General features: G+C 43.7%; 1 protein-coding gene across 1 annotated transcript in view; it reads right to left on the bottom strand.

Annotated features, from left to right (window-relative positions):
• Nucleotides 1-302: 302 nt before the first annotated feature.
• The window catches only part of il13ra1 (interleukin 13 receptor, alpha 1), a 44,046-nt gene continuing 16,658 nt past the window's right edge, over nt 303-27,690 (bottom strand). The window contains exons 3-10 of the mRNA XM_084313307.1: nt 24,285-24,486; nt 20,287-20,386; nt 17,509-17,711; nt 12,913-13,052; nt 8,219-8,345; nt 7,960-8,059; nt 4,434-4,512; nt 303-996 (exon numbers count right to left, since the gene is read on the bottom strand). Of these exons, the coding sequence (XP_084169433.1) occupies nt 910-996; nt 4,434-4,512; nt 7,960-8,059; nt 8,219-8,345; nt 12,913-13,052; nt 17,509-17,711; nt 20,287-20,386; nt 24,285-24,486 (1,038 nt within the window). The 3' untranslated portion in view covers nt 303-909. The remainder of the gene's footprint in view (nt 997-4,433; nt 4,513-7,959; nt 8,060-8,218; nt 8,346-12,912; nt 13,053-17,508; nt 17,712-20,286; nt 20,387-24,284; nt 24,487-27,690) is intronic.

Here is a 27,690-nt window from a genome sequence, read left to right as displayed (position 1 = left end):
CACAACAATGTATGAATGAAAAAATATAACGTTCCCACATCCTGAATGATAGATAATCGATGTTGAATGGGCCATAGTAATGTCAATATAGCAATACAATTAAAAAAGTTACAGCCCTGCAAAGAAGGTAAACATCTCCATAGGCTTACAGTGGTGGCAGACTGGGTATATTGATGGGTATAACCCATGGCGCCCAATGTGTTAATCTAATGTAATTTAGAACCTTAATAAGAGCTCAGATATGTGATGCGGTCGAAATCCAGATTGTAAATTTTCCAATCTGGTCAAAGTTAAAGGGGCACTTCACTGAAAAAAATTCAGATTTATTTTTCACATAATCTCACACACATCCAAAAGCTCAAGTTTTGCACACATTCATTTAGTTTGAGTTATTGAGAGTAAATTAGTTTGAATATGGCCACCAGTGATGACACCCTTGTTTGAGTATTACTGAAGTTCTTGAGAGAAATTGTAATCTGTATCTAATAATAGTGACACAATCAAATAAGTCAAATTCAAATAAGTAAGGCTTTATTCATCCATGCAATCAATCGCTGTCGGACTGCACGTCTGTTGTCCGGGCAAGATGAGAAGTGGAATGTTTCTTCACTGGCTCTTACAATGTATACAATCGACGCGAAAAGGTCATAAGTGGAGCTACGATGAAATTTGCTCGTAACCTTTGTCGTAAGTCCATTGGTGCATGAGGTCCACTGTCCCCGATGACATCACTGGTGGCCATATTCAAGATACATTCTTAAGTCCATGGGACAATACTTTTTTAACTTTAAAAAGTTAAGTTTAATGGGGTTTAGTGAAGAACAAGCACGTGGTTCCCTCCCCAAAACATTGCTGAACTCAATTTCAGAATGTCCCCGGCGGCCCACTCGTCATCACTGCGTCTGTGTGTTAGCAGTCTGGCTGAGGCTCCAGCACCAGATCAATCATACAGTATGCCTCGTCCTCTTGGGGTAGAATGTACAGGTTCGCAGAGCTCTGAGACGAGGACAGGACACATGGGTCACAGATACATTGTCACAAATACAGACATTCAAAATGTAGAATAGAAACTGGTGTCTACCAGTGTAACAATGGGAGAGAGCATTTACTCGCAATTTACCTGTTAAAAGGAACACGCTAACATTCTGGGAAATGCACTTAGTGTCTTCTCCAGAGTCAGACAAGAAGATGTCTGTGTGTTCAGTAGAAAGCTATCCCGCTGCAAGATAGCCTAGCTTAGCAAAAATGTATGGAAGCGGATATGGATCCGCTAGCCTACTAGCTTAAAACTCCGGGAGAGGTGTTTTTGGCCAACAGCTAGGCTAGTGGTCCGTATCCGCTTCCATTCATTTGTGAGGAAATTGGTATCAATCTTCTTGTCTGACTCTGAAGAAGAAGGTACGTGCATTACCCATAATGTTGGTGTGTTCCTTTAACCCCTTAAACCTCTGCCTGCACTCAAATCTACATCCTACCAAGAAACAATGCCTTATCGCTGGCGTAGCTACCTGAACTATTATATGCCCCTGATGAAGTCTTCATGTAATAGTCTTTATGCACTATAAAATTTTTAAATTGTTTAACTGTTAACACTTTGAGCGCCACGCCTGGTTTCCTTTTTACCGGCTGAATGCCACCATCAGCGCCAATGTTAACGTTAATATCGCCTAATCTATGTTTTCAATTATTATTATTATTATTATTATTATTTAAATGATGTGTCTAATCTGCCCATCGCATTATCAAAGTCTATTTTCCAGTCAGTGCTGTCAAGGCAGATTGTTTTTTTATCGCGTCGTTTCCGTTTCAGAGCAGTTAGAAAAGCCCCCGTTTTGATATAAAAAAACAGCTCATTCTGGAGCATTCTATGAAAATTGTCTTTTAGTGGAATATTCCACAACGTTGATATTCGTCGGCCTTTTTATGAATCGTTTTCAAATAAACGCTAGATGATCAATATTATACGTGCACGCAAGCACATTACGGCCGCGCACGGATAATCGCCTCGTTGATTTCCTCTCTGACTTTTACAGTGAAACCGAAAGAAGACATTTCACAAAACAGCCTATATCTTCATCAAACTTACTCTGATTATCCTAACACTGATAACATAGAGTCCTTACCTGACATCAGATGGTATCCAACTGGTATATTCCAATTCCTGATCACCATTCGAAAAAATCGATACGTGTATGGATCCAACGCGATACTGTAGAACTCCATGATCAGCGGGGATCTGAGGTTCCAGAATGAACTGTGGTAACCCCGGCTGGATCAGTGGACTGGAAAATGTGGAGTACCGGATTTTTTCCCCCATTCATTTTCATTGAGTCCATTCCAAAATCACTTATGTCATCTGGGAGACGACAGGGGGCGCTTTTTTCCACAGTGATCGCCGGCGCCGCTCGGCTATACTCGGGTAGGCTCGGGTGATGCAATAATTTTTCAGATCGCAAAAAAAAAAAAAAAAAAAATCCAAGAAATCTCGTGAGTGGCATTCAACGTCACTATTTTTTTTTTTAAACTTTGACCAGTCACCTGGTTCTTTTAGCGTTTATCGCTTTTTCTTCGCATTCATACTTGGTCAAGTTCGACCGACAGATGCAGGCTGAAAGGGTTCAGATGGGGGGGAAAGACACTCTGGGAAAGGCACGGCTGCCGTCCGGGATTCGAACGCGCTCAGCCCCAGATCCGCGCGAGCGCGGTTGTCCACAGCGCTGAAATAGCACTCGCGGTACGTGGTGAGCTACTGGAGCTCCCCCTTCAACGTCACTATTAACACTTTGGCTGCCTAAGGTTAAATTCATGATATACCATAGATTGCCAGCGCTATTTGTCTATGGAGAAAGTCCCCTTCTTTGCAGGGCTATAACTTTTTAAATTCTATTGCTACATTGCCATTATTAGGGCCCATTCAAAGTCCTATATGTATTGTTCATTGTGTAGCAACGTTAAACTTTTTCATTCACATATTCATAGTAAAGTATGGTCTAATGTATAAGTATGTTTTCATCTCTTTCTGCAGCTTTCTCCAGAACGTGATATATAGCCCCAAATGCATTATATTGATGATGAAATACAGTTTGATGGCAATCAGCGCGATATAAAAAATTCCAACTAGACGTACTTCTAGAAGTTACTACACGTCATCTGATGTTGACCGGATGGGCGAGGGGGCGTTTATAATTCCGTGGGCAGCGTTATACCAATCATCTAATGTGGGTCAAATGTTGATAATAGCAGTTAGTATCGAAGACGGTAACGTTACACGCTGAAACTCACCCCAGTCTCCGTGCGCCGTTGGGCGATCATCGTAGAGTAGAAATCTTATCATTATGGGATATATTTTTACCCGGTCCATCTCCAGCTTGTATAATGGTATATACGTCCAAATCATGTTGTTTATCGAGTTATTGCCAATCGATCACCATGTAGCGTGACGAGCCAGAGTCCCATGACCTATAGCGAGCGCCCGGAAGTACTACGGACGTCTAGGACAACCTCTATGCCACATCCTGTTTGGCGATTGCGCCGATCGGCCACCAGATGGCGCTCCTGAACCGCCAGAGAGCTCAGTGGGTCCTGCTGGTGGATCTCAGGCCAGCGGAGGGGACATATGAATCCGATCGCAGATTTTTGAAATATTGATATAAGGACGACGTAACGCGTCCTCCGGCAACTTTAGCATGGCCAGCAAAGACGTCTAAAGACGGTTCCCGGCAGTCAAAGTGTTAAAAACCCGAGATATCTCGTGAGTGGCACTCAAAGTGTTAATAAAAGTAACCAAAAATAAATTACCATTTCTCATCAGTTATGATATAATATATAATAAATAATATTATAATTAATATTTTATTATAATAATTTATAATCAATGAATAAATAACATTATATAGCATTTACTAACAAATCAATAAACAAACAATAAATTTATTTGAAAGTCAACAATAAATAAACAACTAACTGACCATTTATTGATGATGGTTATAAAGTGTTACCCAATGGAAAAACATAATAAATAATATATATATATACCGTAATTTTCGGACTATAAGCCGCGCCTTTTCCCCCCATTTTTCGACCCTGCGGCTTATATAACGGTGCGGCTTATATGTATCTCGACGTGACCAAACCCGAAAATGTAAAAATCGAAATATTGCTTTTTTGACTGCATTGAAATGTTATTTATCTGTTCCCTTATTTGCTAAACTTAATACAACTTGTAAATGAGTTAATTCTTGTTATTTGTCCGACAGTATTGTGTCCCAATGCTAATTACATATGGTAATTAAACATTAAAACACCTGCGGCTTATAGTCCAGTGCGGCTTATATATGTACACATCATTCAATTTAGCTACTGCGGCTTATATTCAGGTGCGGCTTATAGTGCGTATTCTTTTTTCTTTAAACGTAATGATGAACGGTTCTCACAATCTCATTGTTGTTGTTGAACATGTCTCGCAGGAAGTCCCGAGGTTCCGGAACCTTTGGTAAGATCTTATCCTTGTACCTGAATGGAAGGCAATAAGGGAAATACTAAAATCAAGAAGAGGCAAACCAGAAAGGACTACAGGAGTAACACTTGGGACTCTAACCCCTGGTTGAAAAGCCCCAATTAATTTACTATGCATGATATTTTCAAAAAAATTTAATAAAAATCTAAAATCAACATTCGATAAGCTTGAAACATTCTTGACATTGATAATTTTTTAAAACCCTATAGTTTCTTAGCAAATATCTTACTTGGGACGACAATCTTGCAATGCGGCGTCTATATAGGTGCCGTTCTTTATATATATATATTTTTATTACATTTCATTTTTGATAATAATACACTTTATTTGTATAGCAAGTAGGTGCTGTTTTTATTGAGCTCAGAGAACATTATATATATATATTTTTTTTGTATCCACTTTTTCTCCCATTTTCTATTTTTCTCCCATCCCAATTTCGTATCGTCCAATTCAACCCTCCCCTGTCTCGAACGCTGTTTCTTGCCTCCCACAAGCCGGCTGCAATGTGGACTAAGTCATACATAGCACAAGTCCCCTCCGATACTCGAGGTAACAGCAGTCGCATCTTTTCACCTGCGCGGCTCGATCTATCAGCGTCAGGGGTCTGCGATTTGGAGGGACGCCGCCCCCATCGCTTCCTGATTCTACTGCGCAGGCGCACCAACCGACCTGTAGGAGTCGCTGTCCACAACGCCTGTAGCTGTTCCGCAACCGTTCCTACTTCCGGGGTAGGCCTGATTGGCCCCGACAGGCACGTGACCCGCCGCGGCCACGCCCCGCGGCAGCCCCAGGAGCAAGCGCGCTACTGCTGGAGTTCGCTTCGCCTTTCACATCGCTGCCGTTGGCGAAAGCAGGATGAGAGGCGAGAGCGTAGATTTCGCTGTGTATCATTTAATCATTCAACATTTGAAAGGCATACATTGTTGTCATACAGAAGTACAGAATACTTTTATCCAAAATGCTTCTTACTGTTACACTGTTAGAGACTGTGCAGTGCACGGCTTTAGTCTCACTCGAGTGAGGAAGACCGGCTGGTTCTCCAACATACAGCGGTGTGCTCTTCAGAATGTACCGGGAGAAACGTTTACTGTACCCCGCAGACATAAGCGTCTCACAGGGCTGAGCTGTGCACGGCTTTAGTCTCACTCGAGTGAGGAAGACCGCTGGTTCTCCAACATACAGCGGTGTGCTCTTCAGAATGTACCGGGAGAAACGTTTACTGTACCCCGCAGACATAATAAGCATATAAGCAGTGCTTACTAACGTTATTAGTTACGTTATTTCTGACCGAATTAGTCATTCATTTGTCTGCTTTCGCCAACAGCAGCGATGTGAAAGGCGAAGCGAACTCCAGCAGTAGCGCGCTTGCTCCTGGGGCTGCCGCGGGGCGTGGCCGCGGCGGGTCACGTGCCTGTCGGGGCCAATCAGGCCTACCCCGGAAGTAGGAACGGTTGCGGAACAGCTACAGGCGTCCACAACGCCCGATCCCCACCCATCAGTCTCCCACCCCCTAATACTGCCAATGTGTATTAGTACGGACGACCAGCTAAACTGAAAGCAATGTGGAGCGCTGGGCTCGAACAGGCGAACCCAGCGTCTCCAGTATACGTGGTGAGCGCCTTGCCCACTGCACCACGTAGCCGCCTCAGAACATTATATTTCTTAACACTTTGATTGCCATGGGTTAAATTCATGATATACCATAGATTGCCAGCTCTATTTGTCTATGGAGAAGTACCCCTTCTTTGCATGGCTATAACTTTTTAAATTCTATTGCTACATTGCCATTGTTCATTGTGTAGCAACGTTAAACTTTTTCATTCACATATTCATAGTAAAGTATGGTCTAATGTATAAGTATGTTTTCATCTCTTTCTGCAGCTTTCTCCAGAACGTGATCTATAGCCCCAAATGCATTATATTGATGATGAAATACAGTTTGATGGCAATCGGGGCGATATAAAAAAATTCAATTGGACGTACTTCTAGAATGATCTACGTATGATCTGATGATGACCGGATGGGCGGGGGATCGTTTATAATTCCGTGGGCAGCGTTATATCATTCATCTAGTGTGGGTCATATGTTCATCATAACAGTTTATATGGAACACGTTCAAAAATAACGCTGAATCTTACCGTATCATCCTCGCGCCGTTGGACGATCAGCGTGGTGTAGACCGTTTTCGATTATGGGATGTTTATCCTGATGAACCATTTCCAGCTTGTATAATACTATATACGTCCAAATAACGTTGTTTATTGAGTTAGGGCGAGCGATTGATCATCCAGTGTGTTGAGATGGAGTCCGGCTACCGGACGCGAGTGCCCGGAGCTCATATGGATGAGCACTTCCTGTTTAGGGCGCCCCTCCCTCTTGGCCGATCTGCCGATCGGCCACCAGATGGCGCTCTCGAACCGTTAGACAGTTGGTGGGAGCCCACCAGCACATCTCAGGGCTCCGGAAAGAAAATATGATTTCGATCACAGATTTTTGAAATATTGATATCAAAGACGAGTTACGGCGTCCTCGGCACCTTTAGCATGGCTCTGAATGACGTGAAAAAGCGTTTTCCGGCAATCAAAGTGTTAAGGAGCAGACAGACATGACCGCCCGCTCTTTGACAAACAAAAGTAGCTGAAAGATGGAGCATGAAAGATGGAACACAGCCTATGCCTTGACTCTTAGGGTGAAATTAAGAACATAGTATATGATCCAAAAGTAAAGCGCAACCTTTCCCCTAAGCAGTATATTCCTCTAAGCCACATTTGTTATTAAACATAAAGTATTTTGCAACAGGGGCACGTGGCCACTGCTGCGGTCTCTATAGCAGGGTTCCCGCTATATAGAGTTCTTATTAAGTCTTACATTTAATATTCAAAATGTTAGGCCTTTTAAAAGTCTTAAAAAGGTCTTAAATATGATGTTGATAGATCTGATAGATTTTGATAGAAGTAATAGGTTTTTAAGACCTATGTTGCTATAAACTCTCTGTATTTCGTTTAAATGTCCAGACTGCAAAGTAAGCAGTAGGGTAATATCAGTTCACCCCCGACAATTCATATGGAATTACTTCTTTGATAGTAATTTTTCTTTATATTCCTTTATTTTTGCCATTATGCCCTTTCTGAGCTGAGAAAGGTATTTCTTGCCAAGTAGTTTACACATGCAAAGAATTTGATTTGGTCGTTTTTGGTGCGACATTAATGGACAGACAATTACGGTAGAATAAAATAAAGGTAGAATAAAATAAAATGGAATATAAACTAAATTAAAAGAGAAGCACAATAGACTTATAAAATGTACAATTGTGCACAATGTGGTCAAGTATATACACTCTAATTAGAATAAAAAATATTTAGCAGGGCTGTGCAATTGAGCAGTAATGTGCAAAAGGTATGAACAGTGAAGTATGAACAAGTGAACAATAGTGCGGTACATACTTTCGGAAACAAACGAACGACAGGACTGCGAAGATGGCAAGCACCAGTGGCAGGACCACAGCGGCAGCGATCATAAATGCATGCAGGTTCCTTGGATCACCTGTACATAACAGCAACATCATAATCAACCATCATCATCATCATAATGAGAAGGAGTTTAACCAAACTATTTAATTGAATGGTGTTTCACTGTAATAAAAGGAAACTATACGCTGAGGCGCTAACGACTGAAAGAATGTAGGAGTTTATGCCATCGTACCGTACAGTATCTCTTCGCTCGCGGTCATCCCTCCAAGATAGTTGGATCTGATGGTGATGTTGTACAGACAATGGGGGAGAAAGGGCACAGACACTGAAGACGTTGGTGGCTTTGCTGTCCTGCTCGCCTGTGTGGATATAAAACAACTTGTTGTAGTATCTTCGTCTGCCTGAAGGATGGAAAAATTCCCAGAATTCTCCATTCCCCGAACCAGACTGCGGACCTTTGGGGACAGAGCTTTCAGTGTGGCAGCTCCCACCCTCTGGAACTCCCTCCCCGCAGAACTCCGCAACGCCCCAACTCTGGACTCATTTAAAAAGCTCCTCAAAACCCACCTCTTCAACTTGGCCTTCAACCCCTAATTTCTCACTTTGTATGTTGTGTCTGTCCACTATGTTTGTTACTTTTGTTATTCTTTCCCCCTATGTAAAGCGACCTCGAGTCTTCTGAAAGGCGTTATATAAAACTAAGTTATTGTTATTATTATTATTAAAAATACTTCCAACGTTTGGTCAAATGCTCCGTTCAGATGTGCCCATCCGGGGCGGCCGGGTAGCGCAGCGGACTAAGCGTCTGCCTACCACCGCGGAGACAGTGGGTTCGAATCCAACTGCCAGCGGTACCTCCGGCTTGTCGGTCGTCCGTGCTGACACAATTGGCAGTGTCAGTGGGTGGGAAGTCGGTGTGGGTGGGTCCTGGTCGCGTGAATACTTTCGGCAACCAACATGCCCTTCCGCGTTGCTCTGATTGGCCAGCGCTCTCCTGCGTGAATACCAGCGCTCTACACTCGTTTACCCCCTACGCCGTGCATGCGCATGAGGCTCCCCCCAGGTGCTCGTTTACAGAGCGTACAAATACGCTTGTGTTATGATACAGGAGCTAAATAGGAAGTACTTGAGGTTGTTGTTAAATACGTGTGTTTTAATAAACAGTATAACTGTAAAAGTAATGTTGAATTGTCGTGTCGTGTCACTAAACTAGACAGGTTTGAAAATACGAGCGTCTTGCGAGAGCGGCAGGGTTTGGCGTGTAATGACTAGCGATGAATATTATGAGTTTTAAATATGTTGCAACCGTCGGATTGTTGTTAAAAACGGAGGGATACTAGCTAAGGTGTGGGGGAGTTGGCGTATATAAGTTGATTGCTTTAAAAACTGAGAGAAATGTCGTATTTACGTGGTTTAAAACGGGGTGATGGGCGAAAGTCTTTGGTTTTAGCTTAACGTATGGGGTGGAGTTCAATTCGCGAGCGGGTAAGATCTAAGGTTATGTGGAATTTACAAATATAGATGTGAAGAAAGATTTTGAAAAGATGTTTTAATTTTCTGTTAAATTAGATAAGTTGCCGGTGAGGTAACGTTAGAGTGACGCGGCGAGGAAAGATTACGTATGTCCGCTTCCGGTTTGCGCGATGAGCTCTGGGTATCGTAGTGTTAGTGTTTAACGTTATGCGGTGTTTATGTTTCAATATTGTGTGTTTGTGAATGTTAAATGTGGGGAATGTTTGTGCTGCTGTGTGCGGATGTGTGCGTCTGTGCTGCGGGATGTTTGTGGAGGTGTGGAGCGTTTGTGGAACGTATTAAAACCTGCCGCCGCTGCGGCAAAACCTATTAAAACCTGCTATTAAAACCTGCACAGCTTGCGGCTGTGTGGCGAAAATCTGCTTGGCGCATGAGTGCCGTCAAAAAGAAAATGCGCATGCGCACGTTACCGGCATAGGGGGAAAACGAGCGTAGAGGGCTGGCCGATCGCTGGCCAATCAGAGCAACGCGGAAGGACATGTTGGTTGCCGAAAGTATTCACGCGTCCTGGTCGTTGTAAACAGCGACTCCTACAGTTCGGTCGGGGCACCTGCACAGCGAGGGAAGGATCTGGAGAGAGGTGTTGGGATTGGGAATTGGCATAACGACTAACAGTGGGATGGGAGAAAAATCGGAAAAAGGAGGGGGGGGGGGGGGGGGATAATAAAAAATTAAAATAAAAGATGTGCCCATCCGGTTCCCTGGAGCATTTTCTCTATGGTCGTAACCTAACCTTTTACTACAAAACATAGAACTTAAAAGTTCTGCAGTATCAAAACAGTTTGTATATTTAATAATACCATTGTGACTAATTGGTCTTAAAGGTGCTATAGAAATGTTTACGAAAGGTACAGAATAAAAGTATTGCTTTCCCCCAAAAAAAACACTGATTAATGAATTTATAATAAAAAAAAATTTGCATGTCCAAAGAAAATGTTGTCTGCATGTATCCCCTCCCTACTTCCCATTACCCATGACATGCTGGTGCTCTAGTGCGATATCTAGTGGCTGAAAGTTATTTATAGCACCTTTAAGCCTGATTTAGCCACTTCTAATCGCAGTTTCCTGGTTTCGACAAGTACTGTATATGAAAGAATTCTACATATAGGGGAGAACGGGGATGGTTGTCACACAGGTAGGTTGTCACATTCATTATATCTCGCTACCAAAAGGCGCTTTCTCCCATATTTTGGTATGGAAATGTGCAGAATTGGGATCAGATCTCACCTACATAGTCTTCTTTGGCGTAAGACAGCTGAACTTTAGGTGAGAGGACTTTTTGTGTTTTTCATGTGGAATTGTAAATATTCAGCTCCTCAGTATTTTTCTTCTAGGCTTTTACACAATTGGTTTATAATGAAACAATTGTTACCCTTAAAAAGTGTGAAGGTAAAGCTATAGTTTAGATTGTTGTTGGCTAACTAACACATTTTTAGATGGTTGTTAACCTTGATACTAGCAAGACATTCCAGTTGGGGTTGGTCGTCACATTTTCTTTGGGGTTGGTTGTCACATGTGACAAGCACATGACAGTGCTTTAATAAGCACAACATGGACTGTTTCTTCACCAACTTGGAGGTGATGGATAAGCTGAGGATAGACAGAGCAGAGCCCAATGCACCCCAGCCCACCTACCAAGCCTAGTACATCCCAGCCTAGCCTACCTACCAAGCCTAGTACATCCCAGCCTAGACCCTCTGCCAAGCTTAGTACATCCCAGCCTAGACCACCTGCCAAGCCTAGTACATCCCAGCCTAGACCACCTGCCAAGCCTAGTACATCCCAGTGTACTCCACCCCAGCTGGAAAAGGCAGCCAGCTAGAAGAAGAAACAGAAAAGAAAGAGAGAGAGAGAGGAGGAGTCTTCATCAAATGAAGATGATTGTTTTTGTTTGGTTTGTATGGAAACGTTCTCCAACAGCCGTTCAGGAGAGGTATGGGAGAAGTGTTGGATGTGCAACCAGTGGGCACACAAGCTCTGCTTAGTTGGAGTGCCCAGACCCTACATTTGCCATCACTGTAACTCAGATAGTGAATGAGTGTAGCCTAGTTGTGTTGGCTATTATTGTTAGGCCTATTTATTTTGTTCTTATTTTGTTATATAGGATGGCCTAAAGATGTCTTTCCTGTTTATGTTAAGATGCATTAAGTTATGTACCGGTATTTGTCAACTTGTCAATGCAATTCAACTTTCAAATTCAGTTCTTCCGTCTTGCCTTCTTTTTAAGATGTTTCCCATTAAAACACATGGTGACAACCAACCCCATAGTGTGCGACAACCATCCCTGTGATGGGGTTGGTTGTCACAATGTGTCAGAGTGTCTTTGATAGGTAATTTCCTCTTTGTTACAATATGTTGGAAAATGAGAGGGATACACATTTCAAGCCAACATCGTAAGCTTCAATTTAATGTAGGAATGACTATTGAAAGATGTTTTGATGATGAGCAATTCACACTAGAGTAAAAAAAATAAAGTGTGACAACCATCCCTGTTCTCCCCTAAACAAGGTTGAAACCAGTAGCAGTATAGCCGCTTGGTGTAAAGTCACTCCTACTAGATTAAATACAGCTTCGCTGTGTGAATTGGATCCTTTTCAGGTGATGGGACTGGATGACCTCTGTGGTCGCATGGTAAATCACGCAAATTGCCCAACCTTGTGTCCATCCGTCCATTCCTCCTTTTAAGGACAACATGATGTGTCTTTTAAATTATGTCTGCACCCGTTAGTCTGTCATTGTTTGTTGAGATGCTACTGTGTTTGATCGGAACGTGGGTGTGGTGTGCAAATCGCTGCAGACTCGAGAAAATCTCCTAGATATTTATTAATGTGTTCATGAGAGACCTCCTAACATAGCCTAACAACTACTAGTATGGACTTTTAACTTAAAGGGGCACGCCAACATTATAGGAAATGTGCTTACCGTCTTCTCCAGAGTCAGACAAGAAGATAGATACCAATGCCTTCAGTAGAAAGCTATCCAGCTGCAAGCTAAAAATGTATAGAAGCGGATATGGACCAGCTAGCCTAGCATAAAACAAAGAGCTGTGGTCCGTATTCACTTCCATTTATTTGTGCTAAGCTAGGCTAGCTTGCAGACAGATATGCAGAATGCAGAGAGGAAATTGAGATCCATCTTCTTGTCTGATTCTGGAGAAGACGGTAAGCACATTTCCTATAATGTTGGCGTGCCCCTTTCATTTTAAGGGAAATTCAGAGAAAGCATTATAATTCAGAAAAGATTCTCATAGTTTTACCACTAGGACCAACTTTTAGTGTTAGGAGGCTTTGTGAAATCATTTTCATTTTGGAATTTCTTTTGGAATTAATGTTATCCTCCAACTGCAGCAAAATGTCCTTACATAATGTGTAGTGATAGTAAGGTTGGTGTCACCTTTTTTTCATTACACACGGTGTAATCTATTATGAATTTCCAGTCTGTAATGCAGTTAGCTAGGTCAGGCACAGTCCAGTTGATGCTCAGGTCTTGGTCTCCTTCTTGCGCTACTGTCAAATTCAGTGGAGGGGGCATAACTGTGGACAGAAAGACGGATAGACAGAAACACAGATGTATAGATATCCCTTACAACACAAACCACTGTAGAAGTCAATACAATAACAGTTGTTAAAGAGACACGGTCAGACTGACATTCCTAATAGTTCACAAGTTCTGCAGCTGTTAGTTCTCCAGCTGCAGTCCATGCCCCGCTTGTGGAGTCTGACCACTGGCAGGGGTGGTGAGTAGAGTGTCGGGGGCCATACTTGTTAGTGGCCACAGAGCTTGAGTTATCTAATGTATTTTGCTATACATTTAGTTGGCAGCTCTTTTCTGTTTTTCCTTGTATCATTATGACTAATGTGTGTTTCTCTCGTTACTGATTTGGTTTGTTTCGAGATAGTGGTGTTTGTTTGTTGCTTTGGCTCACCCTAATAGATCCTAATAAATAGGATGTAATATATATCCTTTTTGTTTACAAACCTGGTCATTCTTTCTGTCAACCAATGTTTATGTTACAGCCCTTTTACCCTCAGACCTCAGGGGTCGTAACACTGAACATGCTCCTCATCTTGGCTAGCTCATAGGGGGTGGGAGGGGTTTTCCACGGTAGCGGCCAGTTTCCTACTCATCCTCCTCTCTGCCACCACCTCTAGTTTGACCAGCGCCCCTCCCCCACACACACACACACACACCACACACACGCACGCACGCACGCACGCACGCACGCACGCACGCACGCACGCACGCACGCACGCACGCACGCACTCCAGATAGTCGGAGCACTCTTGTAGATATGGCACTTCACGGGGGCTTTTGGCAGATATGGCATTTTCACGTACTTTCCTGAGGCGGAGCGGGAGAGAGAGGGAGATTAGTTGAGCACAATGCGGGAGAGAGAAAGAAAGAGTGTTGAATTAAGTAAGAAAGGAAGAAAGCAGGTATTTCAGAGCCAGAACAAACAGGCTCAGAGAGGGTTTCTTCCCCAGAGCCGTCACCACCCTGAACTCTAACATGCACTAACAATTCACACCCGTCCCCCTCCTCCCACACTGTGCAACATCCTACCCCTACCCTTCGAGTGCAATATCCACAAGTGCAATACTCACCCACTACCGTCTCACACTGTGATTGTTATTTTGTATATTGTACAGTATTCTAACATTGTTTTATTGAGTATTTTATGTTTCTCTTTTATTACTCGTGTGATTTTATATTTGCTTCCACTACTGCACCTTACGTTTGAGTCCCTAAGCTCGTTGTATGCAAATATAATGACAATATATTCTATTCTTCTATTCTATTCTATGTCCTGTGGCCGCCTGTGAAATATGGCACAAAAATGCACCAGCTGGAGCACATACTCGTGACACCACATGATAGGGACATTCTTAAAGGAAAACTCCAACATTTTGGGAAATTAGCTTATTTAACATCTTCCCTGGAGTTAGACAGGAAGATACATACCTTTTTTGTCTCTGTGCGTGCATTTAGCTTTGGGAACAGTTGCTCCGTTAGCGTAGCTTAGCTTCATCACTGGAAGTGGGGGGGTGCAATAGCCTGACGTTCCCTTACACAGTTACACTTACAGTGTCCTACAGTCACCAAATACACTCCAAATACAACTCCAAAACGTTCATGTAAACATGTTGTGACCTGTGTATTTACCACGTGAAGAAATAAAAAATAATTGAATTAGACAATTACGTTTTCTAAGCAAATATACTCTGAACTATTTTTTGCCTAAGCACTCGTCTCTGCGCGCAGCCAGTTATTTCTACGTGAAGCCGTGTTTGTGGACATTCTCATTCATTCAAAGGATCCGAACCGATTGAAGTTTATGGATACCATGACTTAAAATCCTCTTACCTTGACGATTAAAAGCCTCCCCAATTTAGAAAACAGTAATCCAATGGCTGGTATTGATAATATAATACTAACTACTGCACGTAGCTAACCGGAGCTAACACAGAACCGGACGGTCACTAAAGCAAATATAATGACTTCCTTTCTGGGGGTTTTCAAAATAAATAATAATAATAATAATAATTCATTTAATTTATATAGCGCTTCTCAGTAACCCGAAGTCGCTGACAGTAGTCGTGAGCAAGAGTACAAACAAAGAAACTAAAGCAAAGAAACAAAAACAAAGAAACAAAAACAAAAGGAACATGAGACCATGGGGGGAACAGGGGAGACAGCATGAAAACACAAAAAAGACTGGAGACAGACATCAATCAGGTTGGAGGGGGGGGGGGGTTTAAGGGTGGGGGGGGTTGAAGGCAAGGGAGAACAGGTGGGTTTTGAGGCGAGCTTTGAAGGTGGAGAGTGTAGGGGAGTCTCTAATGGACTGGGGGAGGGAGTTCCAGAGTCGGGGTGCAGTACGAGAGAAGGCCCGATCTCCGAAGTTTTTAAGCTTGGATGTCGGGACAGTGAGGGAGGCAGTGGAGGAGGACCGGAGGGAACGGGTGGGGCGGTAGGGAAGAAGGAGATCAGTCAGGTAAGGGGGGGCCAGGCTGTGGAGGGCTTTGAAGGTGAGGAGTAGTGTTTTAAAGTTTATGCTGTGTTTGATCGGGAGCCAGTGGAGGGAGTGGAGGACAGGAGTGATGTGTTCGCGGGACCGGGTGTTAGTGAGGAGGCGGGCGGCTGAATTTTGGACCATTTGCAGAGAGCGACGTCTATAGTAGTAGTAGTAGTAGTCGTTTATTTTTTTCAGTCATCATCACACACAGTACAATATACATCATCATTTATCAATATTTGATTATTTACAGTGACTGAAAAAGGTACAGACTGAAGCATAGTGCTTATATGTGCCTGTCCTATATTCTTACCAAAAAAAAACGTCACTCTTTTATTTAGAAAACCCCCAGAAAGGAAGTCATTATATTTGCTTTAGTGACCGTCCGGTTCTGTGTTAGCTCCGGTTAGCTACGTGCAGTAGTTAGTATTATATTATCAATACCAGCCATTGGATTACTGTTTTCTAAATTGGGGAGGCTTTTAATCGTCAAGGTAAGAGGATTTTAAGTCATGGTATCCATAAACTTCAATCGGTTCGGATCCTTTGAATGAATGAGAATGTCCACAAACACGGCTTCACGTAGAAATCACTGACTGCGCGCAGAGACGAGTGCTTAGGCAAAAAATAGTTCAGAGTATATTTGCTTATATATTATATATTTTTTATTTCTCCACGTGGTAAATACACAGGTCACAACATGTTTACATGAACGTTTTGGAGTTGTATTTGGTGACTGTAGGACACTGTAAGGGAACGTCAGGCTATTGCACCGCCCCACTTCCAGTGATGAAGCTAAGCTACGCTAACGGAGCAACTGTTCCCAAAGCTAAATGCACGCACAGAGACAAAAAAGGTATGTATCTTCTTGTCTAACTCCAGGGAAGATGTTAAATAAGCTAATTTCCCAAAATGTTGGAGTTTTCCTTTAAGCACTTAGAGAATCTAGCAATTTCAGACCATTGTAAGAGGTCATGTCATGTACTGGGAGGGGCTAAAATGATCACATCTAAAAGCAACACAATACCGGCATTTGATGGAGGAGGCAATAGAAACGTGGAAACAGGCCCAGCGGACAATGAAACGGGTCCAGCAGATAGTGAAACATGAACGAGGGGATCTACCAACTATCCCCACATAGAATGCTGTTCTGAGAAAAGCTGTCAGATAACAACGGACGTCATTGTCTCAACACTTCCGGCGAGACAGCCATGTGACCAGGCTGACCACACATGTCACAATAGCACCTGTGATGTTTCTGAAAAAAAGATTTGAGATTACAGCCGAAACGTCAAAGTAGAAAAAGTCTTATTAGATGAATTTATCATAAAACACAGGATACGTGTGCCCTAATGATAAGGATAAGCGCAATTAATAAACCCACTCCCATTGCCAAAAGAAAGTCTAATTGGACTTAGACACTACAAGTGTATTTCGTGGCTCATAGCAGCCCCCAAACAGCAACTTCAACAGACCCGCTGCCCTTTGATGTGAGCTCCAGGTATTGACAATGCTTATCCTTCATACCCTACCACATGAGCCCTAATGGCCACCACAACCCAACATGTACATAAATGGTAAATGGCTGCATTTATATAGCACTTTTATCCAAGTCGCTTTACAATTTGTTCCTCGCATCTTACCCATTCACTCACTCATTCACACACCGACGGAGGAGGCAACCATGCAAGGTGCCAACCTGCTCATCGGGAGCAGTTAGGGGTTAAGTGTCTTGCTCAAGGACACTTCGGCACGCTGCCCGGGAGCAGCGGGAACCAGGAACCTCCGGATTACGAGACGACTGCCCTACGACTGTGTCGCCCCCATAGATAGGCAGCGAGAGCACAAATTAATTTCCAATAATGTCGACGTAGCCCCTATAAAACAGCATTGAGTCGTACGATAGCGGTGACAGCTGTCTCCAACAATGACACGTCCCTCCAACAGTCCCTCGTGTAGCGTTCATAGCCTACCGTTTATCCCTGTGAAGGTGTTTCTCACGGGACTGCCGTTCAGCGTCCCATTGAAGAGGAAGTAAACGTTGTGGTTGCTATTGATGCCCTGCAGAGGACAACCAGTCCGCCTGCCGTCTGCCGTGTCCAGATAGTCGGAGCACTCTTGTAGATATGGCACTTCACGGGGGCTTTTGGCAGATATGGCATTTTCACGTACTTTCCTGAGGCGGAGCGGGAGAGAGAGGGAGATTAGTTGAGCACAATGCGGGAGAGAGAAAGAAAGAGTGTTGAATTAAGTAAGAAAGGAAGAAAGCAGGTATTTCATTCATCTGAAGAAGGAAATTAAAAGTACTATAGATTACATTTTTCTTAACTTTTTTGTAGATTAGTTTTCTTTTTAAATAATATATCCACAAAGCTTGAGAAAGGTGTGGAATAAAAGTATTGCTTTCCCCCCAAAAAGAATATTGATTAAATAAATGTATCATTTAAAAACTTTTGTCAGGTCCAAAATGTATGTTGTTGTAACTTGTTTATGTATCCCCTGCCTACTTCCCATTTCCCCACATGGAATGCACCTGATTGGATAAATGACATGCTGGTGCTCTAGTGTGGCATCTAGTGGCTGAATGTTATCTACCTTTAAGGATTTCATTGTTCGACAAAGAAAGAGAGCAGAGTATTGGATGCGACTCTGATGAAAATGACCATTTTAAAAAGGGAAATCCCCAAACAGAATTTACATTGTGCCATTCCACTGAAGCTACGTCAATATCTTTTTTTTTTTTATCCACTTTTTCTCCCATTTTTCTATATTTTCTCCCATCCCAATTTCGTATCATCCAATTCAACCCTCCCCCGTCACGAACGCTGTTTCTTGCCTCCCACAAGCCGGCTGCAATGTGGACTAAGTCATACATAGCACAAGTCCCCTCCGGTACTTGAGGTAACAGCAGTCGCATCTTTTCACCTGCGCAGCTCGATCTCTCAGTGGCGAGGAGTAACGCGTGGGAGGCTCACGCTGCCCCCGACACTTCCTGATTCTACTGCGCAGGCGCACCAACCGACCTGTAGGAGTCGCTGTCCACAACGCCCGATCCCCACCCATCAGTTTCCCACCCCCTAATACGGCCAATGTGTATTAGTGCGGACGACCAGCTAAACTGAAAGCAATGTGGAGCGCTGGGCTCGAACAGGCGAGCCCAGCGTCTCCGCATTCGTGGCGAGCGCCTTGCCCACTACGCCACGTAGCCGCCCCAGCTATGTCAATATCTATAAACATAGACAACTGTCTCCCTAGGCTGGGAATCAGATAATCAACACTTGGATTTGTGATGTCATCAAGTGACAGTGAATCTGTGAAAATTATTTTTCAAATATATTTGATTTATATGTAAAGCTTTCAGCTCTGAATCAGAAAATGTACCCATATATCCCAGTAGACTCACCATGTGTACTATACACAGTGTCCTAGGAGTTGTTCCACTATTCACTGTCTATGGAGCAACTCCAGGATGTGTGTCTTGATGACATCCTCACTCAAGGCTCATCTCATTGAGCGTACAGCTTCTTTCATATTCACAAATTGAAACTGAACTGTACAACATTACATAGTAATAACAAGAATTATCTTTTACAGTGGATACAGTTTACGAGGAAGTATGAGGATGAACGAGCACAACAACTGTCACGCAAACTCCCAGTAGTATATAGGGGTGGGACGATACATCGATCCAGATCGATATATCGATCTATTATCAATTATAAAATAGGATCGATGCAACGTAAAAAGATCGATTCATATTGCGATACTCTTATTTTGAAAATCCCCTGTTGAGCATATCCGCCCGGCCGGAACAACAACATTAGCTCAGCGCAGCTCAGCGTGTGTAGACGTTAGACAGCATTGCTTCAGAGTCCGCCTATTTTGAGACCCGAAATAAGTGCCTGTTGTTTTTTCCCCCACAAGGAGTCAAATGCATCTAACATGCTTTCCATCCTCGCCATTCCTTTATGCCCACGTCGCGTTAAATGCAGAAATTAACGTTGCGTTAGCGTAAGCTAACTAAGCTAAGAGAACAGCAGAGGTCCACTAGGGACTGGGAAGGAGGGGGGGTTACTGCATTCTCGAGATAGCCCCACTAACAGGATCTGGCCGGTACTGCACCTTCTGACTCCCAATATGCCTTTTCCAGACAAAATACAGCGCTGTGACAGTGAATAGGATATATTAATATCAGGAAAAAAAGAAAAACGAACCAAAAACAGTGAACAGGAGGTCTATTTGTATTAAAAACAATAGATTGTTTTTAATTTAAATGTCTGGAAGAGATCAAAAATAAAAATGTCAAATGATATTTCCATTGCCTTTTTTTGTTGTTGATTTAAATGTTACTGATTGTGTTAAATGGGCATATAATATCGTCTCATATCGATCGCAGGCAGCTGAATCGAATCGTATCGTGGCAGACTTTGTGATATCGGAAAATATCGTATCGTGATGAAACTGGTGATTCCCACCCCTAGTAGTATAAGAACATTTACTTTGAGCATGCATGTGAAGACTCTTGACGAATTGAAAATGGAGGACCCTTATGTAAACAAGCCGAAAGTTTTTTTCTGGTCTTCATCCCCTTAGCAGTCGTTTGTATTGAGCTGTACCGTATTGTATACATTATACCCATTCTGCAATATGTTAATAAAGTTTTTAATCAATCAAACTCTTCATTATAATATTTGACCTAAAGTCGGACTCTTGAACCCCCCCCCCCCCCCCCCACCTCAACAAACTCTCACTTGTAGAAAAAGCTGAGGTCTGGAGCGTGACTGGCGAGGCTCCAGGAACAGCTAGTAGCAGTGCAGGAGGTCATGGAACACTGGAAATTCTCCACAAGGTCTAAGAACAGCATGAGGATTAAACATAGTTAGTGTAGGTAGGAGGATTAAACATAGTTAGTGTAGGTAGGAGGATTAAACAGTTAGTGTAGGTAGGAGGATTAAACATAGTTAGTGTAGGTAGGATGATTAAACATAGTTAGTGTAGGTAGGAGGATTAAACATAGTTAGTGTAGGTAGGAGGATTAAACATAGTTAGTGTAGGTAGGAGGATTAAACATAGTTAGTGTAGGTAGGAGGATTAAACATAGTTAGTGTAGGTAGGAGGATTAAACATAGTTAGTGTAGGTAGGAGGATTAAACATAGTTCGTGTAGGTAGGACGATTAAACAGTTAGTGTAGGTAGGAGGATTAAACATAGTTAGTGTAGGTAGGAGGATTAAACATAGTTAGTGTAGGTAGGAGGATTAAACATAGTTAGTGTAGGTAGGAGGATTAAACATAGTTAGTGTAGGTAGGAGGATTAAACATAGTTAGTGTAGGTAGGAGGATTAAACATAGTTAGTGTAGGAGGATTAAACAGTTAGTGTAGGTAGGAGGATTAAACATAGTTAGTGTAGGTAGGAGGATTAAACAGTTAGTGTAGGTAGGAGGATTAAACAGTTAGTGTAGGTAGGAGGATTAAACATAGTTAGTGTAGGTAGGAGGATTAAACAGTTAGTGTAGGTAGGAGGATTAAACATAGTTAGTGTAGGTAGGAGGATTAAACAGTTAGTGTAGGTAGGAGGATTAAACATAGTTAGTGTAGGTAGGAGGATTAAACATAGTTAGTGTAGGTAGGAGGATTAAACATAGTTAGTGTAGGTAGGAGGATTAAACAGTTAGTGTAGGTAGGAGGATTAAACATAGTTAGTGTAGGTAGGAGGATTAAACATAGTTAGTGTAGGAGGATTAAACATAGTTAGTGTAGGTAGGAGGATTAAACATAGTTAGTGTAGGTAGGAGGATTAAACATAGTTAGTGTAGGTAGGAGGATTAAACATAGTTAGTGTAGGTAGGAGGATTAAACATAGTTAGTGTAGGTAGAAGGATTAAACATAGTTAGTGTAGGTAGGAGGATTAAACATAGTTAGTGTAGGTAGGAGGATTAAACATAGTTAGTGTAGGTAGGAGGATTAAACATAGTTAGTGTAGGTAGGAGGATTAAACATAGTTAGTGTAGGTAGGAGGATTAAACATAGTTAGTGTAGGTAGGAGGATTAAACAGTTAGTGTAGGTAGGAGGATTAAACATAGTTAGTGTAGGTAGGAGGATTAAACAGTTAGTGTAGGTAGGAGGATTAAACATAGTTAGTGTAGGTAGGAGGATTACACATAGTTAGTGTAGGTAGGAGGATTAAACATAGTTAGTGTAGGTAGGAGGATTAAACATAGTTAGTGTAGGTAGGAGGATTAAACAGTTAGTGTAGGTAGGAGGATTAAACATAGTTAGTGTAGGTAGGAGGATTAAACATTTAGTGTAGGTAGGAGGATTAAACATACAGTAGTTAGTGTAGGTAGGAGGATTAAACATAGTTAGTGTAGGTAGGAGGATTAAACATAGTTAGTGTAGGTAGGAGGATTAAACATAGTTAGTGTAGGTAGGAGGATTAAACATAGTTAGTGTAGGTAGGAGGATTAAACATAGTTAGTGTAGGTAGGAGGATTAAACATAGTTCGTGTAGGAGGATTAAACATAGTTAGTGTAGGTAGGAGGATTAAACATAGTTAGTGTAGGTAGGAGGATTAAACATAGTTAGTGTAGGTAGGAGGATTAAACATAGTTAGTGTAGGTAGGAGGATTAAACATAGTTAGTGTAGGTAGGAGGATTAAACATAGTTAGTGTAGGTAGGAGGATTAAACATGGTTAGTGTAGGTAGGAGGATTAAACATAGTTAGTGTAGGTAGGAGGATTAAACATAGTTAGTGTAGGTAGGAGGATTAAACATAGTTAGTGTAGGTAGGAGGATTAAACATAGTTATTACATGGCGTTTTCACATTCGCCGAAATGCTTGCTTGTGATTGGTCAATAGCCCCCCGACAGCGGTCATTATTTTTCAATAATGACCGCTGTGGGACAATAATGACCGCTGTGCGCAGCTGTTCGCAATCAAGCCCACTGACACACACTGTTTCAGTGCAATTAGACACTGCCGGTGTTCTGCTGCCGGCGATGACAGGGGGCGGAGCGACGAGCGGAGCCAGAACGCAGCCAGAACCAGTGTTGCGAGTCGATGTAAAATGAATTAGGTATATTGTTAGTAAGTTAGCCATGTAATAAGCGGGATAATGTATAGCTATACTCTATCATTGTCGCAAAATAATTGACCTTCACTGACGTTTAAAACACCTCGCCGAAGCGGCTCGGTATTTTAAACTCCGTGTCGGTCAATTATTTTGCGACAATGACCTCGTAGCTATACATTATCCCTTACTTAGTGTAGGTAGGAGGATTAAACATAGTTAGTGTTAGTGTTGCTTGCTCTGCTCTGTGTGTTTCACAGGATTGGTGGGTGGAGCTGGCAGAGCAGAGCTGGGGGAGGGTCATCAGGCTAATTGGGGCACACCTGGGCCGGTGGAGGAGGGTCATCAGGCTAATTGGGGCACACCTGGGCCGGTGGGGGAGGGTCATCAGGCTAATTGGGGCACACCTGGGCCGGTGGAGGAGGGTCATCAGGCTAATTGGGGCACACCTGGGCCGGTGGGGGAGGGTCATCAGGCTAATTGGGGCACACCTGGGCCGGTGGAGGAGGGTCATCAGGCTAATTGGGGCACACCTGGGCCGGTGGGGGAGGGTCATCAGGCTAATTGGGGCACACCTGGGTCGGTGTGTCCCAGTCGCTTCTATACTTTAGGCAAGTGGCTTGTCCTTCCGAGTTCCCGTTTTGCGCTCTGATTGGCCACGCACGTTTCTGGTCATGTGACATGTGTGCCAATCGTGGGACAGCAAATTTTTGGACGGTTAAGCTTAGGCACGCTTTCGAAGTTGGTTACGGTTAGAGTTTGTCTTAGAGCGTGACGGCAAGTTCTTTCAACGGTTAAGCTTAGGCACTCTTTCGAAGTTGGTTAAGGTTAGAGTTTGTCTTAGAGCATGGCGATAGAACGCCAGGTAGTTTGCAGGCTGTTCGACGCGGAAATGGGCAAAGACACAGCTCGTCACGCTATTGGGCGCACATGTCACATGACCAGAAACGTGCGTGGCCAATCAGAGCGCAAAGCGGGAACGCGGAAGGACAAGCCACTTGCCTAAAGCATAGACGTGTCCCAGTCGGATATAGAGGGAGGCTTCCTCTAGTCTCTGTTTGGACACTTACTTTGGTTTTAGACTTACAACATTCATGCTGCACATACACTCTCATCCACACACACTGATACTCATTCATATTGGCTGATAATTAGTATAATTTAATAAATTCTTTTGTTATTTCTTAAATTGTGCCTGTGTCTCCCCTTTCTTGTTGCGAGCTTGAGCCAGCTCGTAACAGTAGGTAGGAGGATTAAACAGTTAGTGTAGGTAGGAGGATTAAACATAGTTAGTGTAGGTAGGAGGATTAAACATAGTTAGTGTAGGTAGGAGGATTAAACATAGTTAGTGTAGGTAGGAGGATTAAACATAGTTAGTGTAGGTAGGAGGATTAAACATAGTTAGTGTAGGTAGGAGGATTAAACATAGTTAGTGTAGGAGGATTAAACATAGTTAGTGTAGGTAGGAGGATTAATCCAGCCTGCATGAACCACAGACAAAGCTAGGATCAATCTGTTAACCCTTTCACTACCACACCACCAAAGGGTTAACCCTTTCACTGCGACAATACAGAAGGTTAACTCTTTCACTGCCACACGACAAAGGGTTAACACTTTCACAACCACACTACAGAAGGTTAACCCTTTCACTACCACACTACATGACAGGAGGTACCTGGGTAGGTGATGTTGTGGAACACTGGTTCAGTCCTGGGACAGTCAGGCGACTCTGCAGATGTATTTTGCTCACAGTCTGTGCAGTCAGTCTGCAGAGAGAAACTCAAAGACGCTCCATCCATGATGACTAGGTTTTGGTCGAAGTTATATGACATACGTTTTGGGTCATGTGAATGAAATCCACCATCACAATCGGCCACCTAATAATTCATAAACAAAAAATATTCAAAGGTTATGTCCCAAATAGAAAAGTTTCATGATAAAAGAAATTATCAATATTTAAAAAAAGAAAAATCTCATTCTCAAAAATTCTACTATTTTACAAGGGCCTTAGAGGTTTTTTTATTCGTTTTTTGGCATTTTATTGCTTTATTTGGGATAGGCCCGGCAGAGAGGAAAGTTGGGAGAAGATATGGGGGAAGACATGCAGCATAGGTCTCCGGGTCCGGGAGTCGAACCCGGGACGGCTGCGTTACACTGCAGCGCAGTTACGTGATGTGCCACCCTGGCGCCCCAAGGTTTGTTACTTTTTACTGTAGTTTGTCACCAAGGTGTGTGGCAGCCTGTCTTAGCAGCTTCTGCTATACAACACATGTGCTAGTGTTGACCGTTTACATCCCACTGAGTGCAGTGGCCGCGCAAGCGAGTGACATCATCCACTCCACGGTCACAGGACTTCAGACAAAACACCCGGACGCATTCATCCTCCTCATCAATGGGGATTTCAACCAAACTCAACAAGACCCTGACAAACTTCACCCAGTATGTGACCTGCAAGGCCAGGGGAAAAAAAGACATTGGACCTGATGTATGCTAATGGAAAAGAGGCATACAGCTCCACTCCCCTCCCCACCTTGGCTAATCAGACCACAATCTGGTGACGCGTGTATCAGCGTACAGGCCTATTATCCAGAGACAGCCACCCACCACCAGGTCTGTTCCACAGGGGTCTGGGGACCTCCAGGAAGCGCTAAGCTTCAGCACCGCAGCAGGTGGCAGCTATAGAGACAGGAGGGGAGGCTACATGCTAATAACACCAGAGAGGACAGCTATAGAGACAGACAGGAGGGGAGGCTACATGCTAATGACACCAGAGAGGACAGCTATAGAGACAGGAGGGGAGGCTACATGCTAATGACACCAGAGAGGACAGCTATAGAGACAGGAGGGGAGGCTACATGCTAATAACACCAGAGAGGACAGCTATAGAGACAGGAGGGGAGGCTACATGCTAATAACACCAGAGAGGACAGCTATAGAGACAGGAGGGGAGGCTACATGCTAATGACACCAGAGAGGACAGCTATAGAGACTGGAGGGGAGGCTACATGCTAATAACACCAGAGAGGACAGCTATAGAGACAGGAGGGGAGGCTACATGCTAATAACACCAGAGAGGACAGCTATAGAGACAGACAGGAGGGGAGGCTACATGCTAATGACACCAGAGAGGACAGCTATAGAGACAGACAGGAGGGGAGGCTACATGCTAATGACACCAGAGAGGACAGCTATAGAGACTGGAGGGGAGGCTACATGCTAATAACACCAGAGAGGACAGCTATAGAGACAGGAGGGGAGGCTACATGCTAATAACACCAGAGAGGACAGCTATAGAGACTGGAGGGGAGGCTACATGCTAATAACACCAGAGAGGACAGCTATAGAGACAGACTGGAGGGGAGGCTACATGCTAATAACACCAGAGAGGACAGCTATAGAGACTGGAGGGGAGGCTACATGCTAATGACACCAGAGAGGACAGCTATAGAGACAGGAGGGGAGGCTACATGCTAATGACACCAGAGAGGACAGCTATAGAGACAGACAGGAGGGGAGGCTACATGCTAATGACACCAGAGAGGACAGCTATAGAGACTGGAGGGGAGGCTACATGCTAATGACACCAGAGAGGACAGCTATAGAGACAGACAGGAGGGGAGGCTACATGCTAATGACACCAGAGAGGACAGCTATAGAGACAGACTGGAGGGGAGGCTACATGCTAATAACACCAGAGAGGACAGCTATAGAGACTGGAGGGGAGGCTACATGCTAATAACACCAGAGAGGACAGCTATAGAGACAGGAGGGGAGGCTACATGCTAATGACACCAGAGAGGACAGCTATAGAGACTGGAGGGGAGGCTACATGCTAATAACACCAGAGAGGACAGCTATAGAGACAGGAGGGGAGGCTACATGCTAATAACACCAGAGAGGACAGCTATAGAGACAGGAGGGGAGGCTACATGCTAATGACACCAGAGAGGACAGCTATAGAGACAGACTGGAGGGGAGGCTACATGCTAATAACACCAGAGAGGACAGCTATAGAGACAGGAGGGGAGGCTACATGCTAATAACACCAGAGAGGACAGCTATAGAGACAGACAGGAGGGGAGGCTACATGCTAATAACACCAGAGAGGACAGCTATAGAGACAGACAGGAGGGGAGGCTACATGCTAATAACACCAGAGAGGACAGCTTTAGAGACAGACTGGAGGGGAGGCTACATGCTAATAACACCAGAGAGGACAGCTATAGAGACAGGAGGGGAGGCTACATGCTAATAACACCAGAGAGGACAGCTATAGAGACAGGAGGGGAGGCTACATGCTAATAACACCAGAGAGGACAGCTATAGAGACTGGAGGGGAGGCTACATGCTAATAACACCAGAGAGGACAGCTATAGAGACAGACAGGAGGGGAGGCTACATGCTAATAACACCAGAGAGGACAGCTATAGAGACAGACTGGAGGGGAGGCTACATGCTAATGACACCAGAGAGGACAGCTATAGAGACTGGAGGGGAGGCTACATGCTAATGACACCAGAGAGGACAGCTATAGAGACTGGAGGGGAGGCTACATGCTAATGACACCAGAGAGGACAGCTATAGAGACTGGAGGGGAGGCTACATGCTAATAACACCAGAGAGGACAGCTATAGAGACAGGAGGGGAGGCTACATGCTAATGACACCAGAGAGGACAGCTATAGAGACAGGAGGGGAGGCTACATGCTAATGACACCAGAGAGGACAGCTATAGAGACAGACTGGAGGGGAGGCTACATGCTAATGACACCAGAGAGGACAGCTATAGAGACAGACTGGAGGGGAGGCTACATGCTAATAACACCAGAGAGGACAGCTATAGAGACAGGAGGGGAGGCTACATGCTAATGACACCAGAGAGGACAGCTATAGAGACAGACAGGAGGGGAGGCTACATGCTAATAACACCAGAGAGGACAGCTATAGAGACAGACTGGAGGGGAGGCTACATGCTAATAACACCAGAGAGGACAGCTATAGAGACGGACTGGAGGGGAGGCTACATGCTAATGACACCAGAGAGGACAGCTATAGAGACAGGAGGGGAGGCTACATGCTAAT

This window comes from Notolepis coatsorum, assembly GCF_963971535.1.
Source record: "Notolepis coatsorum genome assembly, chromosome: 1".
NCBI classification, from domain to species: domain Eukaryota; kingdom Metazoa; phylum Chordata; class Actinopteri; order Aulopiformes; family Paralepididae; genus Notolepis; species Notolepis coatsorum.
The sequence above is the reverse complement of the archived record's forward strand: the minus strand, read 5'-3'. Positions and strand labels throughout refer to the sequence as shown.